The 16,689-nt window shown below is 66.8% G+C and overlaps 3 protein-coding genes across 3 annotated transcripts; 1 reads left to right on the top strand and 2 right to left on the bottom strand.

The window, feature by feature from the left end:
• Positions 1 to 302: 302 nt before the first annotated feature.
• TMEM210 (transmembrane protein 210) lies at positions 303 to 1,359 on the bottom strand. Its single transcript, XM_016130960.2, has 3 exons — positions 1,218 to 1,359; positions 890 to 1,055; positions 303 to 501 (listed from the first exon to the last, which is right to left on the bottom strand). The coding sequence occupies exons 1-3, from the start codon at positions 1,303 to 1,305 to the stop codon at positions 303 to 305; spliced, it is 453 nt and encodes a 150-aa protein (XP_015986446.1). The 5' UTR covers positions 1,306 to 1,359.
• Positions 1,360 to 3,664: 2,305 nt separating this feature from the next.
• ANAPC2 (anaphase promoting complex subunit 2) lies at positions 3,665 to 14,388 on the bottom strand. Its single transcript, XM_016130979.2, has 13 exons — positions 14,255 to 14,388; positions 13,378 to 14,000; positions 12,144 to 12,276; positions 10,996 to 11,170; positions 10,612 to 10,731; positions 10,119 to 10,236; positions 9,283 to 9,464; positions 8,820 to 8,961; positions 8,440 to 8,515; positions 8,160 to 8,363; positions 4,409 to 4,538; positions 4,025 to 4,260; positions 3,665 to 3,950 (listed from the first exon to the last, which is right to left on the bottom strand). The coding sequence occupies exons 1-13, from the start codon at positions 14,351 to 14,353 to the stop codon at positions 3,738 to 3,740; spliced, it is 2,451 nt and encodes an 816-aa protein (XP_015986465.1). The 5' UTR covers positions 14,354 to 14,388; the 3' UTR covers positions 3,665 to 3,737.
• Positions 14,389 to 14,454: 66 nt separating this feature from the next.
• On the top strand, positions 14,455 to 16,150 carry SSNA1 (SS nuclear autoantigen 1). The gene is made up of 3 exons (XM_016130978.2): positions 14,455 to 14,572; positions 14,978 to 15,177; positions 15,590 to 16,150. The coding sequence occupies exons 1-3, from the start codon at positions 14,521 to 14,523 to the stop codon at positions 15,695 to 15,697; spliced, it is 360 nt and encodes a 119-aa protein (XP_015986464.2). The 5' UTR covers positions 14,455 to 14,520; the 3' UTR covers positions 15,698 to 16,150.
• Positions 16,151 to 16,689: the final 539 nt, after the last annotated feature.

The raw sequence follows: 16,689 nt of genomic DNA, 5'->3' as shown, positions 1-16,689 counted from the left end.
TCCGAGGGCGGGGGTGAGGCGAGTAGGGGTCCAGCTTCATGGGACAAAGCAGGACAGAGACAAAGGCAGAGAGCTGGGCCAAGGCCACTGCAAGAGGAAGTGGCAAGAGCAGGGTGTGGCTCCGGCCCTGCAGGGGATACAGCAGGCGCCTGCACATCCCCCACAGGAGAGAAAGAAGAGGATGCAGGTGCTCGCAGACCCCTCTCCCACCCCGTGAGGCAGCTGCCCGGGGGCTCTGGGAGGGGGACAGCGCAGAGGCACCAAATACTGTTTAATTTCCCTTCCCCCGGCTGCCTGCAGCCCTAGTCAGGTGGGGGAGGGCGGGGCGGCTCCTCTAGATTCAGGGTTGGATCCATCATGTCCATGGGGATGGTCATGAGGCCCTGATCCTCCAGGGGCGGCATCGTGGAGACCTCCAGGTCGGGGTCCATGAGGTGGGACTCTACGTGCACTGTTTGCAGATCCACGCGATCTTCCTGGACCCCAAAGTGCCCCACCAATCTGCACGACAGGGGCCGAGTCGGGTTGGCTGTGGGTGACCAACTGCACGGGCTCACAAGGCCACCCGGGGCGGCCAGGCCCTCCAGTCGGTGCTCCTGATGCACCGTATCTCCCAGGGCCAGGGAGCAGGGGCGCAGGAGGCCTTGGGGTCCTCCCCTAGGGTCACTCACCTGCTGTCCATGTGTCCGAGGTATGTTTCACTGGGGGGACAAAGGCCAGTGTGAATCCCAAAGCAACAGGATTCCAGAAGCACCCCTCACACCTCTCCCCAGCCCAGTCTGGGAACGCCATGCCCAAGCCCTTGATGACATTCCCCACGGGGTGCAGAGGCCCCTGTTCTGTCCAGACCGAGGGCCCAGGGCGAGCAGCATGGCCCTTCGGCCCTCACTGACCCATCCCGGCCCTGGGGCTCACGCACCCCTTGGCTCGAATGACACCAACCGCCACAATGACAAGGGCGAAGAAGCAGCTGGCGCTGATGCCCGCCAGCACCACCAGCAGGGCGATGAGCGCCTCGCGGCTGAGGCCAAGGCTGCACTCGCAGGAGGTTCCAGCTGCAGAAACAGGGCCCGTGCGGCCAAGGGGCCGTCATCACCCGGGGACCCCCAGGGCCACCCAACCCCGGTGGCCGCCAGGACACGGGGCACCTGGCCCAGCTGGGCAGGGGCGGGGGGCGGCCCTGGCTGGGGTTAGGGTGTGGGGACAGGAGGAGGCACCTGCAGCAGGGATGAGCAAAAGGGACAAACATATCAGGCCAAGGGGACTGCCGACCAGGCGGGAGTCAGGCTGGGGACAGGGGGCCATGTCCAGCCCCAGCCCCACCACACACCTCTGGACGGAACTCGCCAGAAGCCGCTGACCTCACAGTAGGGCTGTGAGGCAGAGAGGGTGGGGGCAGGGCCTCAGCTGGAGCTTCACGCACCCTTGGGCGTCAGGACTCAAGGAGCCCTGGGCAGGCGGCCCTGGAGTGGGGCAGGCAGGGCGCACGGGGCCTGGGAGCACCCCGCGGTGTCCCGGCCGGATCTGAGGCAGAGGCAGTGGCAGTGGAGGTGCGTGGCCTTGGGGGATGGTGCTTCACGGGGAGGAGGGAAGGGTGGGGCCCGCACCTGGGCCCTCAGGCAGAGGAAACCCAGGGAGCTCCACAGTGGGCAGCCCCAGGCCTCAGTTTCTCTCCCAGGATAAGAGTGAGGCCTGGAATCCAGCTGACCCCTGTTACCCTCTCTCCAAGGCACCTGCCACCCTCACACTATTTTTAGGGAGTCCTGCCCATCCCCCAGCAATGCCAGATGCGGAGGGCCCAGATCACCCCCGAGAGGTGGAGGTACTGCCCACAGGCCACAGCCTTGCCAGAACACTGTCCTCTAAGAGGAAGTGGCTCAGAAATGGCTGCAGGCAGCATTGAGGTTTTGGCTTAAATATGTCATTACAGAGCCCACTGCCACCGCAGGCCCCGCCTGCCGCCTGCTGCCTGGAGGACCATGCCCTGCGCAGACGGCCCCTGGCAGACCAGGCTAACACTGCCAGAGGTCGCGGAGGGCGGCAGAGCGGGGCGGGGTTAGCCTCCGCCTCCTCCTGTCCTGCGCTGCCCCCTCCACCAACCACCCTAACGGCAGAAGGGCCCCCCCCCCTTGGCTGACCCCACTGGGCTGAGGAAGCGCACTGCTGGGTCCCAGCTGGCCTCTGATCACTGGGGACCTCCCTGACTCCTGACACAGGACCCGCCGGCAGACCCTGACACATCTCTGCACTGCTGAGTGACGCTGTGACCCAACACTGGCTTATCCGCACCCGTCCACAAACTCCGCTGACATCCTGCCAGGCCAGTCCAGCAGGTTTGCATCCTGGTTAGGATGACACAGGTGTACCCGGCCTGGTGCCAGGCAGCGCCCCAGCCCGGAAGGAATAGCTGGTGTCAGTGTCAGAGCCTCTGGGGCCCCACCGGAGCCTGGAGGACGGCGGGAAAGCCCTTAGCCCGGGCCACAGCAGCCATGGGACCAAGGGGCAGGGCTGTCAGCTTGTCAGACCTCCCGAACCTCCAAAGCTGCACAGCTGCGCCTCATTCCCACGCCCCCCTCCTTCCAGCCCAGGGCAAGAACAGCCTGCTCAGCAGTGGGAAAGGGCTGCCGCTCAGGGCCCCGCCAGAACCAGCCGGCTGAGGGGGGGGTGCCGCCTGCAGGGACCTCAGGGCGCGGGGCCGTGGGCAGGGCTCCAGGCCTGGACAGTGGAGGCGCTCCCTCCGCAAGGCCTTTGTTGCCTGTGGGGACAGCGCCACCAGGCTCCAGTGGCTCCTGCCTGATGCCCGCGCAGCTCTAAGGCCTGGGGCCCGGGTAGGCGAGGAGCCGCGCCGAGCTCCGAGCCCCAGGTGTGCCTGGCCAAACTTCTGATGCGGTAAGGTAAGTGGCCCACCTGAGAGCAAACCTTGTAATAAGCCCCAAGCACTGTGGCCACCCAACCTGTGTGAGGGACAGGCGGACAAGTGCCCACCTCCTGCCATGAAGGCGAGTCCCAGGCAGCCCCCGCTGCTGGGGACGCAGGAAGTTCCTGGCTCAGCAGGGTGCTGGCTGCCTGTGCGCCTCACGTTCTGAGGGAACCCCATCTCGCAGCAGCTCTGGGGCTCCCGGCCCAGCACTTGGGGCTGGCCCTCAGGTCGGGCATATGAGGTGACCCAAGAGTTCTTCCTGAGGGCCAGTGGAGTGGGGCTGGAGCTTGAGGAGAGCCCACCCCTGGGGCTCACTCCGCCTGAGCTGTGAGGCTCAGGGACACCCAAGCGCCAGAACTCGCTCAGGGCTGGGCCCGGCCTCTGCTGCAGCTCCCCTCGCCTGCTCCCAGGGGCCAGGCCCTGCCAGGCGGACAAGAGGCTGGTCTGGAGGGGGAACCTGGACCACGTGACCATGAGGGGCCCACAAAGCCGACGGGGCAGGGCCAAGATGAAGAACTGTCCGTTTTATTCTGCACTCTGGGAGGGGGGCAGGGGCATGGGGCTGGGGGGCTGGCACGGTGGAGGTGGGGAGCAGGGGTGTGGGGGGCCAACAGGGGTGGAGGGGGGGAGCAGGGGCGTGGGGGGCCAGCAGGGGTGGAGGGGGGAGCAGGGACGTGGGGGGCCAGCAGGGGTGGAGGGGGGAGCAGGGGCGTGGGGGGCCAGCAGGGGTGGAGGGGGGAGCAGGGACGTGGGGGGCCAGCAGGGGTGGAGGGGGGAGCAGGGGCGTGGGGGGCGGGCCCGGGAGGGGCCCGCAGCGTCAGCTGCAGTTCCTGGGCAGGCGGTAGACGCCGGCCGCGTAGATGAGCTGCTGGTCGCGCACCTTCTTCTGCAGGAAGCCCTGCAGCTCCTGCAGGTCGATCTCGGCCAGCGCGGGGCCGGTCACCACGAACATGCGCAGCATGCTATAGATGCGCTCCAGCGACAGGCTCTCCAGGTTGGTCAGCATGGCCTGGATGTACGTCCAGAAGAGCTGGGGGCACAGTGGCAGGGTCAGCTGGGCGCCTCTGCCGCCGCCCCCAGCCCCACAGGCCCCCGCGGGCGCACCAGCAGCTCCTCCTCCTTCTGGTCGGCCTGGGAGGCCATGCCCGAGTCGCTCTCGTCGTCGCTGTCGATGAGGACCATGCTGTCGCGGTCCTGGGGCCGCTCCTCCTCCACCACGGAGAAGGTGCCGGCCGGCTCCTCCCGCAGCACGCCCTGCTGCAGCCACACGGACATGCGCCGCCGCAGCAGCGCCGCCGGCATCTTCACCACCTTGCTCAGCTCCTCCAGGGTCCAGCTGGCTGCGGGGGCGGCGCGCACACTGGGCCAGCTGGACCAGGCTGCGCCTCCCTCTGCCTCGGCGGCCGGCCAGGCCCCGTGGGGAAGGGGCCGGGAGGGGTGGCCCCATGCTGCCTGGCCCGGGAGTGTGGCCGGGGCCACTGGGCTCACCTTGGTCCTGGAAGTACAGCAAGACCACGGCTTGCACTGGCGTCACCGCCACGGACAGGGTGCGGTCAGCGAGCTCCACGTCCATGGTCACCAGGCCCAGGGTGTGCTTCCAGCTGAGGGTCCGCATGGCCTGGGGAGGGCTAGGGTCAGCACAGGCCACCCAGCGAGCGGGCCAGCCGAATGTGGCTCCACTACCTGGCACGCGGTGCGGGCAGAGCCCCCTGACATGCTCCCCCGGTGCTGCTGTGGGTGGGCAGCAGCAGGGCGAGGACAGGGGACTCCGGTTCCCACCCATGGCCACGACAGGACAGTGAGGCCCTGACAGTGAGGAAAAAATGTCCACGTCTTCAGCCTCAGAACCTCCAAGCGTGACCTGACCCGGAAGTGGCCAGTGCAGGCAGAACTGGCCACGAGGTCGGCCTGGAGGAGAGCGGGCCCTGATGCGGTGCGACTGGTTTCCTCAGAAGGGGGGAAGCCCCGTGAAGGTGGGGGCAGGGACTGGGGTGACATGGCCACGAGCAGCGCTGGGGGGCCCGGCACCGACGCCGGCGGCAGGAAGGCCCCCTCCAGCCCGCAGAGGGGTCAGGGCCCTGCCGACGGCCTCCAGGACTGAGAAGCCCCTGGTCTGCGGTGCTGTTACGCAGTCACAGGAAGCAGACTCTGGTTCCGGGAAGGGGTGCTGCTATGACACCTGAAAGGTGGGAGGGGCCGCAGAGCTGGGGGACAAACAGAGGCGGGGGCTTTGGGCTGCATGCGCAGGAAACGAGGAGCGTGGATGAAAGGCAGTCCTTGTGACAGGGTGGCCGAGGCCCCGATGAGCCGCGTTCCGTCGGGTGACAAGCAGAGCCCACGAGCGATCACCCTGGATGTTTAGCTGAGATTTCCGAGCAGAGGAGGAGCTGCGACCTTTCTCCTGCAGCAAGGGCCCAGCACTGGGTAATCTGGACAGTTCTCTGAGCTTTAGACAGAGCCGAGTACAGCCAAGGAGACGAGCTAGGTGACAGCGGGGGCAGCCACTCTGTGAGAGGCTAGCCCAGAGAAGGCTCGTCCAGAGTGGACGGGACGGCCTGTGCCTCGTGGCCTGGACGCTGTGTGTGAAGGCCGACACGGTTTTTGAGAATTTTTTACTAGTGGACGCGCTGCCGGCCTGGCTGCAGGGGGGACAGCCACGTGGGAGTGGGTGTCCGCAGGCAGGACCTCGGCATGGAGCCCTGGCCCACACGTCCGGCCCCCTGAGCGGGCCGAGAAAGCAGCACCAGGCGAGGTCCTCCTCAGGCCCCAAGACCGAGTGGGGCTTCCTGCTGGGGGCTCAGCTTGGCCTGAGGCCCTTCCTTCTGCTGCTCCTTTTTGGGGATGGGGTACCTGCCCAATACCCTTCCCAGAGCTATCTGCTCGAAAGGCAACTAGTGTCTGGTCCCACAGGCTCACGGCTGAAAGACTCGTGCCCCAGAATGAATCAGACCCACGTCGCACCCTTGCCTGACTCAATGCTCTTTAGATGCTGAGGTTTGGGACTTTTTTTTTTTTTTTGGAGATTTGAGACTTCTGAGTTGATATTTAGTGGATTTTGAACTCAGAGTTGATGCCGGAAGGGTTATGACGTTTGGGAATGTTGGAATCGACTGAACGTGTTTTGCATGTGGGAAGGACGTGAGTTCTGGGGGTCCAGAAGGTGGACTCTTATGGGCTGAATTGCGATCTCCCAAGAGACGTTACACCTTCACGCCCAACACCGCAGGAGGTGGCCACATTCGGAAGTCACGTCTTTAGATGTAGTTAAGAGATCACACCAGAGCAGAGTGGGCTCCTAAGCCAACATGGCTGGCGTCCTTGCAGGAGGGACGTTGGGACAGAGATGCAGAAGCCACGCGATGGCAGAGGCTGGAAGGACGCACCTGCCAGCCCAGGATGCCTGGGAGCCCCGAGAATCTCTGGGAGCCAGGAAGGACCTTCCCCTGGAGCCTAGCCCCACGATACCTCGGATTTTGGACTTGCAGCTGAGACAATAAACGCTGATTTTAAGCCCTCCTCTGGGGCACTCCTCACAGCCACTCTGGGCCAAGTGCTGCTGGTCCTTCTGCCCTCTCATCTCCTAAGGGGGAGGCAGCACGGAACCCCATTTGCAGAAACAAAGTGGGCACTGAGGCGGCGAGCAGCAGAGCTGCAGCCTGGCTCTCCGGCTCCCAGGCCACAGCCTCCACGGCCGGCACCCTACCGCAGCAGGGCGGGGGCAGGGCCCAGCGCAGACAGCACAGGCCAGGGCAGCATGGGCCGCGAGGCCACCCACCCATGCCCGGCAGTCCTGGGGCCAGGAACTCAGTTGGTGGGCGTCAGGGGCACTGTGGCCACAGGCCTGTCCCCTCGACGCAGCCTTGGGGCCCGCCCCAGCCACTCCAGTGTCCAGTGGGAGTTCAGAATCAGTGCCCCAGCACGCGGCCTTAACATCGGGCACACAGGGCCTGAGCGGCGAGGAAGGCCACGCATCTCTGGGGCAGCCAGGAGGGATGGGGCAAGGCGCCCAGCACAAAGACGCAGATGCCCTCGACCAGGAAGGGGCGGGTGCGAGGTGCGGCCCGGCACTAGCAGGAAGCATGCGGCAGCCAGCAGCCCAGCGGGGGCCACACAGACGGTGCACTGCCCCTCGCGGGGCAGCCCCGGACACAGCCCCTCCTGGCCTCCAGGGCCCCGCCCCACCACCTCTGGAAAGAAAGCCCCTCTGAGGACTGGCTGGCCACCGCCGAGCCCTCATCCCTCAGGAGCTAGGCTCCTGGCCCGCAGCGGCAATGCAGGCAGAGCCCTGGGGGAGCCGCCACCCCTCCTGCTCGGTCCCCACCCCAGCCCCGCCTGCCTACACCTGCCCCCACCTGGGGCTGCATGAGGAGGTTCCGGGAGCCCTGGCTGCCCCCCGTGTCTGGGCAGTCCCAGGTGCTCCCAGGGCTCGGGGTCTACACTCCAGACACCTGCTGTACTCGTCCTCAGCTTGGGTGCCCGGCGTCCCCTGAGGCCAACTGCTTGCTGGGCTACACCATGGCCTCGCAGGCCTCGCAACCCACTCATCAGCCCCAGAACCCACTTCTTTGCCTGTCCCCAGAAACCTGAGGCAGGTGTCCCGACTCCTTCCTTTCTCCTGCCAAGTCTCTGCTAACCAGTCACCTGGAAGGAAGCGTCCCCTGTGCCACCAAGCCCTGCCCATCCCAGGCTCCACCCACCCACCCCTGCCACCTGAACGTCTCCTGACTCGGCCCTCAGGCTAACTCGGCCAGTCACCCCCTCCTGCCCTCTCCTCCTCGCCCAGCCCCACACCCCCAGGGACCAGACAGTACACAGAACAGTCCTGGTCTCCAGAACCCTGAGTTCAGGAAAACAGCTTCCAGGAGTGTCAGCCAGGCAAGGCAGGGTAGGGTCACAGAGGTCAAACGCCTCCAAAGCAACCTGCAGACTTCCCAGAGGCAGCTCCTGGGCACGTGCCCAGAGGAGACGCAGCCTGACTCCCTGGGGCAAATGCCACGCCCCAGGCCCTGGTTCTGGGAGGCCAGAGGGTGGACAGCGGAGGAGAAAGCCCAGAGTGCCGGGGCCGCGAGAACAGCCCAGGTGGCACAGGGACACGCGCAGGTGCTGGGGAAGCGGCGTGCAGGTGGGCCCCCCGCCCCAGTGTGGAGCCCCCACAGGCCACCGGGAGGGGCCCGCAGATGTGAACCCCCCGGCTGCTCGGGCTCCGCGGGGCTCGGCCCGAGCAGGGAGGTGGCAGTACCTTCAGCTTCTCGTACTTCTTGCAGTAGACCTCCAGGGCCTCCCTGATGTCCTCGGGGACCTCCAGCTTCTCGTCCTTGAAGGGGGGCCAGAACTCGCTGGACAGGATGACGGCGTAGACCCCAAACGGCGGCTGCTCGTCCGCGGGCCGCTTCTCGTCCTCCTCGCGGATGTTGGCGTTGATGCGGCGGGAGTCCGCCATATCCTGGAGGCGAAGCCGGGCTCAGGTGATGGCCGGGGCAGGGCGTGCGGGGCGTGCGGGGCGGGGCTGCGGGGCCCACCTTCAGCATGACCTCGCAGAAGTGCATCGGGGCCTCTCCGAAGCGCAGCTTCAGCAGCTCCACGTTGCGGATCTCCCTGTGGGGAGGAGTGAGTGGCAGGCCCCGCGGCAGAGCGCCCGCAGCCCCCGTGTAGGGCCGCCCTCTGGCCGGCAGGCGGCAGGAAGCACAGTTCCAGCCGTCAGGGTCCTGGGCCAGCTCCGTCCCAGCCGAGGCCCAGCGTCCCGTGACCTGCTTCCCCCCACCGTTCCTGGGCCTCCCCCGGCAGCAGGGGGCACAAGGCAGCTCCTGTCTGGCCTGAGGGGGACCCGGCCGGGCAGATGCGCCCTGGGGCCCACAGGGTGGCCCCGAGAGCGGCGCCACGGCCTGGAGCACAGCCTCACCGCTCAGGGCTGAAGCTGAACTGGTGCAGCAGGCGGTCGGCCAGCAGCGAGCGGTACTCGTTGATGAACAGGTCCTTGCTGCCGTAGATGCTGACCAGCAGGCTGATGATGTCTGAGGAGCGCCGCTTGGAGCTGGACTTGCCTGCATGGCACAGGGGACAGTGCCACCGCACCTCGTGGGGACAGAGGCGGCGCCTGTGCCACCCGCTGAGCCCACGGGGCCTGGGGCTGGGTGCCCAGTGGGTCGGGGGTGCATAGGCTGCTCTCCTACAGGCCCAGAGGGACAGCACACGACAGCCCACCCTAGCCAGCTGAAGCACTCTAGGAAGTGGGAGGGTGTGATGCTGACCTCTGACCCCTGACCCCCTCAAGCCCCAGGGCACATGGGGCAACCACTGGGAGACCAGAGTGCCCGCCGGCTGGACCCTCCAGTGCAGAGCCCAGCAGGGCTGGCAGCACAGACCTGGGTCGGCGTCCACGGGGTCGGGGACCCAGTCCTCAGGCTCGCCGGAGTCGTCCTCGCTGTCCTGGCCGGTCTCCAGGCTCGCTGGGTCTGTCTTGGACAGCTCGACGGCCAAGTCCCCCGTCCCGTCCGAGTCCCCCGTCAGCCCAGCCACGATCTGCCGCACCGTGTCCTCCCGAGTCCTGCGATGTGGGTCTCAGTGCCCGCCCGGCTGACCTCACGACCCCAGGGTCCCCCCCCCAGGAGCCAGTGCCTTGGCCACATGCCCCCAAACAGGCCCGTCAAGCTTTTCCTCAAAAAAGGAAAAGAAAGAGAAGCTGACCACACCACCTCCTGGGAGCGGCAGGAGCCGGAATGACCAGAAGGACCCAGGGCCTGGCTGCTGGTGGCTGAGGGGAGGCCAGTGCGAGTCGGCGCAGCTCCAGGAGCCCCTGCAGCCCCGGCCCCCAGCCCCCACCGCCCCCAGGGGACTGAGGGCAGCTGTGCCCCTGTGCTGGCTCCAGCCTGTTTTCCCACGCAGCCTCCACTCCTGACGCAGGAGACGCTGAACACAGGGCCCTGTGCCACCCTGTTGGCCTAGTGCCTGGTCAGCTGAGGCCTAGCTGAGCGAGGGCGCCACTGTGCTAGGACAGGGAGGGGGCGGGGGTGTGGTGGCAATGAGCAGCAGGGACAGAGCCCGGCACCAGCGAGAGGAAGTTGCCCGTCCTGGGCCAGGCCGCTCTGCCTAGGAGGAGGGACAGAGCAACCCACCAGGACTCAGGGAGCTTGGCTGCACGGGCAGAGCGAGGAGACCAGCGCCGTGGCCGAGTGGCTGGGGAGCCGCCTGCGACACGCACCTCAGGTAGCGGCGAATGGGCTCACAGGCCACCTCCAGGATAACCATGGAGGGGTCCAGTACGCGCAGTGCCTTGATGGCAGAGATGTAGAGAGTGATGATGTCACATGTGTTGACACCTACGGCCGAGAGAGGAGGCCAGCAGTGACGGCCGCGCCCGGGACAACACAGGGTCACGGAGGCAGCCACTCCCCAGACCTCACTCCCCAGGACACCAGCGTGACCCGCAGGGAGCTGCTCCCCCGCCCCTCCTCCACCCATTCCGGGCCTCCCCCAGAACAAGCCTCCCCTCGGCCAGCGTCTGCCAGGCGCCTGTGCAGCACCCCACCCCCAGGCCAAGCCCGTCAGTTCCCCCAGGGCCCTGCAGAGGGTGGGGCAGAGGCCCCCGAACCCCGGGGCCACAGCACGCTTCTCAGCCCTCAACCCGCTCCACCCAGGATCTGCGGGCAGGCGGGGTCTGGGCCCCCAGGGAGAACGGTGTGTGGCCACCGGACCTGGGTGGAGGAGCCGCGTCTCCAAGGCGGCCTTCAGGGACACCAGCAGCTGCTGCCTCTGGTCAGTCCTCTCCAGGCAGTACTTAAGGTCCTCGACGGCCGGCCGGGAGTCCGGGAAGTCTGCAGGGAGAAGGCCGTCCTCACACGGGCACGGCCGGGCGTGCAAGGGAGCCCACGGCTGGCAGCAGCCGTTGCCCTGACGCCCTCCCTGCCCATGTGTCTGACCACGACCGCGCTACAGGGCGGGCAGACGGCAACGCCCAAGGGGCCAGTCCAGAGAGGGACGTGAAGCTGAGGGGGCAGGGGCAGGCACCCCCCACGGCTGTGCTGATTCCGACACTACTCGGGACAGCACGGCCCGGCAGGCGGGTCGTAGGCAGCCACCTCGGATGATGCTGAAGAGCTCCTCGATGCGCAGGCTGGCGTACACGCGGTAGAAGAACCTCTGCACGTGGCAGCGCCAGCGGCGCAGCGTGCTGCTGGCCTCGGGGGACGCGGGCCTGGCGGGGCCGTCCTGCAGGAACACCTTGCCCAGCCAGCCGACCACTCTCTCGATCCACTGTCGGGAGAGCACAGGTGTGGGGGGCAGCGCTGAGCTCCGGCCTCACCCGGAATGGAGCGGGGGAGGGAGTGCACGCTACCACCCTATTGGCTGGGCCTGGGAGTCCCGAGGCCACCTGCTCCGGAGGCCAGAGGCACAGCTGCGTCCGTAGGATGACGGGCCCAAATGGGCGTGCCAGGCCCTCCATCGATGCCCCCCGTTAACCTCCCACGTGCAACAGAGGCCTGACGTAGGGCACGGAGCCTATGCTCGCCCCCCACCGCCCCCCAAAGACAGTCACACCCACCCTGAAGACTGCACAAGTGATGAGTCCTCGTGCCGACAACTCAGAGGACAGGGAGAACGTTTCTGAGCACGTGCCCCTAAATCTACTAAGAGAGAGCCACACGGGCTCATGGACACGTACATCCCCTCCCCAGACCGTCTGGACAGCCTGCAGCCTGGAGGTGCACGGCCACCCCAACCCGGCCTCGGGGCCCCTGCCCACTCCAGAGCACTGCTGTGGGGACACTCGCTTTGAATCCTCCCCACAGCAGCTAGTCTACGCCCTCGGGAAGCAGACGCTAGCAAACGGGGAGGACAAGGGGGAAGTGCGAGTGGGTGGACGGCCCCGTGGTTGGGCCCAGCTCATCCATGACCCTGGGGAGTCCAGAGCAAGGCCCGGACCACACCCCGACGGCGCGGGTGCCCTGAGGCCCCTCATGTGACGTGCCAGACCTTGGCACGGCCTCCAGCCCTGTGATCCCGCACAGACCTCGCTGACTGTGTCGGGCTATTTCTTGCTGTCACCAGGGAAGAAGCCCTTAAGGACTGGCCTCCGCCCAGCACCAAGGCATCTGGAGCCACGGCTGAGATCTTGCTCCGCCCACGCCTCCACATTCTGGCCACGTGTAAAGCCAGGACGTCAGGCCTGCCGGAAACATGCTCCCCAGTCCCCAGGGGACACGGCCCGAGAGGGGGCCGTCCTCACCTTGTGGAACTCACGCAGGAAGGAGCGCTCATACTCGCCCCGGCAGCGGTCCTCCATCCTCTCCCGGGTGACCTGGTGCAGGGTGGTGGTCACAGCCTCGGCACTGACTCGCTCCAGCAGACTGAGCCTGTGTCTGGGGGAGAGCTGCCTGAGGAGCACGCCCCACCCCCACCCAGCGCAGACCCCCCGCGGCTCCCTGCAGGGGCACACTGCGCCCCGGGCCTCGAGGGAAAGGTACCGGGAGGATGGAGCATGGCAAGGCACTGTCCGCCCTCCCCAGCTGGCCTCTCTGCCTGGGTTGGGACACTGGGCTTCACTGTGTGGCAGCACGTGTGGCTCTCAGGAGCCGAAGGCTCATCTCCTAGAGGCAGCTCTGAAACGATGGCTGTGCCCCGCTTCGCCCTAGCCACGTACGTAGAGACGCCACTGCTGCCACCCTTCAGTGCGAACCCTGGTCTGCAATGGCAAAGGAACGCAGGAGAAGATAGAAGAGGACGTTTCTGTGTAACTGTCATCTTGGCTGAAGGAGGGAGCTGGCCCCAACGAAGCTCGCGGGGTCCCGGGGGCCCTGTGCTCACTGCCTCCCTCTTCCTGGGCCTCGTCTGTCCCAGGAGAGACCGACCATTCAGGTCACCCTGACCCTGCCGGCAACAGGACTGCTCCCTAAGTCCAGCTACAAGACTCTCTCCCTAACAGCTGCACTGCTGCCACTGCGCTCGAAATGGCAAAACTGTCGTAGTGGCCGAGGAGGGTGGACAGCCAGCACAGGAAGACCTGGCTCTGCCAACGACGACGACACAACAGAATCCTCCCCTTCTTAGGAGCCGGAAGGAGGTCTGCTTGCCCAGCACGCTGGCCTAACCTCCAACTCATTCTAGAGAGCAGAAACGGCACGCCCACCCTTTGCAATTCCGGGGTGGACGCCACTCGCCCCGGAGGCTGCAGAAGGCACAGGCGAATGCTGCACGGCCCAGAAAGCGGAATCACGAAGGATCTAAGTGCGAGCAAAGCACGAGACCCTGGGCTGGTGTGAGTGACAGACAAGCTGGTGTCCAGGATAAAAGGTGTGAATTCACAGCACAAGGATCCTGGGGACCCCTCTGTCATGCCATGGCTATCAGGACAGGTAGAGATCCCAGCCAGCTCACGAGCTCTCCTTGAGGCCGGCTGGACCCAGGGGAGCAGGTGGGACGCAGGACGCACAGGGGCATGGCCCGTGGGCATGAGTACTCACAGGACCTGGCTGAGCTGGTGGAACTGCTCCAGTGCTTGGCGGCACCAGCACTGCTGCTTGTCACTGCCACATCCCGCACACAGTGGGCTCTGCAGGAGCCGGTAGTACCGGCGGCGGGCATACCTGCTGTCCAAGTCCCCCTCCAGTTCCGGATCTGTGCCCCCTTCCCCTTTCCTCTTACTCTGCATGTAGACTCTCAAGAAGCGGCCATAGAGCCGCTGGACCATCTCCTGGAAGGCTCTGGGAGTGGAGAAGAACAGCACCCCCCGCACCGTGGTGTGCACCTTCTCTCGCAGCCCCTGGACGCCAGTGCCCATCAGCAAGCCCAGACGAGTCCACTTCTCCAGGAGCTCCAGGCTACGCAGGTAGGGATCCAGGCGGCTCTCCAGGAGGCCGAAAGCATCGAGGAGCAGCAGGAGGCACTGGGGCTCGTCCGCACAGTTCTCGCGCTGGGAGATGGCATTCCAGAACTCCAGGGAGATGTTGGCCTGCAGGTCGCTCTGCAGCACCTCCACGAACCACTCCTCCAGGACGGAGTGCAGGCCGTGGCCCCTCAGAACCTCCACCGCCGCCCGCAGCTCCTCCTCCTTCGGCGGGACGGCCCCGCTGGTCCGGGAGGACGCCTGGGGTGCAGGAAACCGTGAGGAAAGGGCACGCGGCGCGGGAGCGAGGGCGGGGCAGGGGCGGACCGGAGGGGAGGCCGCGGAACCCCGCTGCTCCTCATCCGGAGCGCATGGACGCTGGGCCAGCACGAGGGAAGGGCTGCCGGGGGCCGAGCGAGGCGGGACTGAGGCGGCGACGGACGGAGCCGCAGGAATGGGAGGGTGCACGCCCCGACGAAGGGCGCCGGGCCGCGGGAGCCCCGCGCGGGCCTCACCAGTCCCAGCGCGGTCGGCGGCACCAGCCCGGTGCTCACGGTATTCCAGGCCGCCAGCAGCTGCTGCGTGGGCCCGGGGGGCCCCGCCGCCGCCGCCATCCGCGTCCGCCAGCTCCGGAGCCGCTCGGCGCGGCGCGCGGCGATGACGCCACCGAGAGGCGCGCGGCGCTGACGCCATCGGCGGGCGCGCTGGCGGGGGCAGTGCGCAGGCGCGGGCGGCGACGCGGCAGCGGCGGTTGGGGTGGCGGGGACCCCGGGCGGCGGCCATGACCCAGCAGGGCGCCGCGCTGCAGAACTACAACAACGAGCTGGTCAAGTGTGAGCGGCCGCGCGGTGGGGCCGGCGGGGCGGCGGGGAGGCGTGGGGGTCGCAGCTCGGGGCCCGAGCGGCCGCCGAGTCCGGTGCGCTGTCGCTGCCGGGGTGGCCCGGCCGGCCGGCGCGGAGGCCGCTCGGACCTCCGAGTGCACAGCCGCTGTGGAGTGAGCAGAAGGTGGCCTGAGCACGCGCTGGCCCCGGGCCCCGCACAGGCTGGTTTCCCGCGCTGCCTTCTTTAACCCTGAGACGCCTGAGGTGCGGCACTCTGGCCCGACTCCGGTGGCAGGTGGCCCAGGCGGCACCTGGGCCCTCCGCCACCTTTCTGTCCCACAAAGCAGTGGGATCCGGAGTGGGCGGCGGGGCGCTCTGCAGCCCGCCGGCCCCCCAGCCCTGCCCTGCCCGCCCCAGGCATCGAGGAGCTGTGCCAGAAGCGGGAGGAGCTGTGCCGGCAGATCCAGCAGGAGGAGGACGAGAAGCAGCGGCTGCAGAACGAGGTGAGGCAGCTGACTGAGAAACTGGCCCGAGTCAACGAGAACCTGGCGCGCAAGATCGCCTCTCGAAACGAATTCGACCGGACCATCGCAGAGACAGAGGCCGCCTACCTCAAGGTGGGGCTCGAGGCGGAGGGCTTCTGGCCTGGAGCTCCCACAGGCAGAAGTGACAGGACTGTGGCATGACCACGCCTACCAGGGGATGATGCTAATGCTGTCACTGGGGCCTGGGGTGTCTCTGAGCCTGTTCTTTACAACATACTCAGCACTGCGTGGCTGGTTCCAGACCATGAGCGGCAGAGTGGCAGCTAACCTGGCTTTGCAGGGTGCCAGGAAGGGGCTTTGGGCTAGACTCCCGGGATAGCGGGCCCTGCCAGCCGTGTCCGCCCATCCCCCCAGGGGCTTCCTCTTGGCTGCCCCAGTCCCGCTGCCCCGATGGCCTGGCCCCCGCTTGGCATGTGACGGGGGCCAGGCTGTGGGGGATTCCCACAGGGAGAACGGTGACACCATTCCATGTCTCTGTTCCCAGATCCTGGAGAGCTCACAGACTCTGCTTAGTGTCCTGAAGAGGGAAGCTGGGAACCTGACCAAGGCTACCGCCTCAGAGCAGAAGAGCAGTGGCGGCAAGGACAGCTGACGAGGCCCCGGGTGGGGAGAGGCCTATCTCCATTGCGCCCATCAACGGCTTGGCCCCCAGCAAGTCTGTCTTGAAAGCTTCTTTGTTCTTCATGGCGGCAGCTGCCTTTTCTCACTGTCTGGGGAACCACGGGAGACAGCGGCCAACCTCCACTGCCCCTGGATGACAAGAAAAGCCCTGGGTGCAGCCCCCCAGATGGGGAGCCCAGCCATGCGCTCACGCAGGCAGTAGGGAGGGCGGGCTCTGGGTCAGCTCCACCTGGAGCCTCTGAAGCTCCCACACCTCCTGGGCCGTGGGAAGGCCCTGCTTCTAGCCTCAGCATCATGGGCGTCCCCTCATGTTGTCCCTCTGCCAGCAGGTGCCCAGGCCAGGCAAGTGGGGGAGGGGCTGGGGCCCTCCCTCACCTCACAGCCCTGGAGACCTGTGTTAATAAAGGTTGTCTTTGTAAAGGTCCAGGCCCACCAGCTGCCTTTGTTCTTTCGGGAGCCCCTCCTCTGCGCAGTGCGGCCCCCCGACTCCAGCACACACAGCGCATCCTTTGCTGGGGAGCTCCACCCCCTGGTGTCCAGCCCAAGGCCTGGCCTAGGGAGCTGTCCTTCCTGGGCGTGGGTCCCTCAGCCAGCACTGTGCCCCAGCTGCATGGTTCCAAATTCTGCTTGGCCTGATGGCAATACTGCTTCCTGTTCCCCCTGGCCGCACGCAGGCATGCCCACTTCCGGCTTCCTGGTGGCCTGGGTGTGTGTGGCAGTATGCACTAATTGAGAGTGTATGTCCAGAGACACTGGACTATGCCCTAGGAAAACACCCCAGTGGCCCCTCCTCCTTCCCCAGCCTGGACTCCCCAGGACAGACAAGCTCACGCTCCATGTCTGGGCTGTGAACAGCCCTGGCTCCAGGCTGCCACAGAGCAGGCGTTCTGCATCTGGTCACCCATCGTCACCTCCCAGGACCCACTGGGTTTCCCTGCCAGCCACTAGCTCTGCACCCAAGGG

Source organism: Rousettus aegyptiacus, unplaced genomic scaffold, assembly GCF_014176215.1.
Source record: "Rousettus aegyptiacus isolate mRouAeg1 unplaced genomic scaffold, mRouAeg1.p scaffold_m13_p_3, whole genome shotgun sequence".
Lineage (NCBI taxonomy): Eukaryota > Metazoa > Chordata > Mammalia > Chiroptera > Pteropodidae > Rousettus > Rousettus aegyptiacus.
The sequence above is the reverse complement of the archived record's forward strand: the minus strand, read 5'-3'. Positions and strand labels throughout refer to the sequence as shown.

Bases quoted from the DNA above. Each gene is read 5' to 3' on its own strand.
- SSNA1 (XM_016130978.2), top strand. From the start codon at position 14,521: ATGACCCAGCAGGGCGCCGCGCTGCAGAACTACAACAACGAGCTGGTC. The intron at 14,573-14,977 runs GTGAGCGGCCGC...TGCCCGCCCCAG, and splicing joins CAACAACGAGCTGGTCAAGT to GCATCGAGGAGCTGTGCCAG. The intron at 15,178-15,589 runs GTGGGGCTCGAG...CTCTGTTCCCAG, and splicing joins CAGAGGCCGCCTACCTCAAG to ATCCTGGAGAGCTCACAGAC.
- ANAPC2 (XM_016130979.2), bottom strand. From the start codon at position 14,353: ATGGCGGCGGCGGCGGGGCCCCCCGGGCCCACGCAGCAGCTGCTGGCG. The intron at 11,171-12,143 runs GTGAGGACGGCC...CTCTCCCGACAG, and splicing joins TCCTGCGTGAGTTCCACAAG to TGGATCGAGAGAGTGGTCGG. The intron at 3,951-4,024 runs GTGCGCCCGCGG...CTGTGCCCCCAG, and splicing joins AGAAGGAGGAGGAGCTGCTG to CTCTTCTGGACGTACATCCA.
- TMEM210 (XM_016130960.2), bottom strand. From the start codon at position 1,305: ATGGCCCCCTGTCCCCAGCCTGACTCCCGCCTGGTCGGCAGTCCCCTT. The intron at 1,056-1,217 runs GTGCCTCCTCCT...CTGTTTCTGCAG, and splicing joins TTTGCTCATCCCTGCTGCAG to CTGGAACCTCCTGCGAGTGC. The intron at 502-889 runs GTGAGGGCCGAA...CCTGTCGTGCAG, and splicing joins CCCAGGGCCGGGATGGGTCA to ATTGGTGGGGCACTTTGGGG.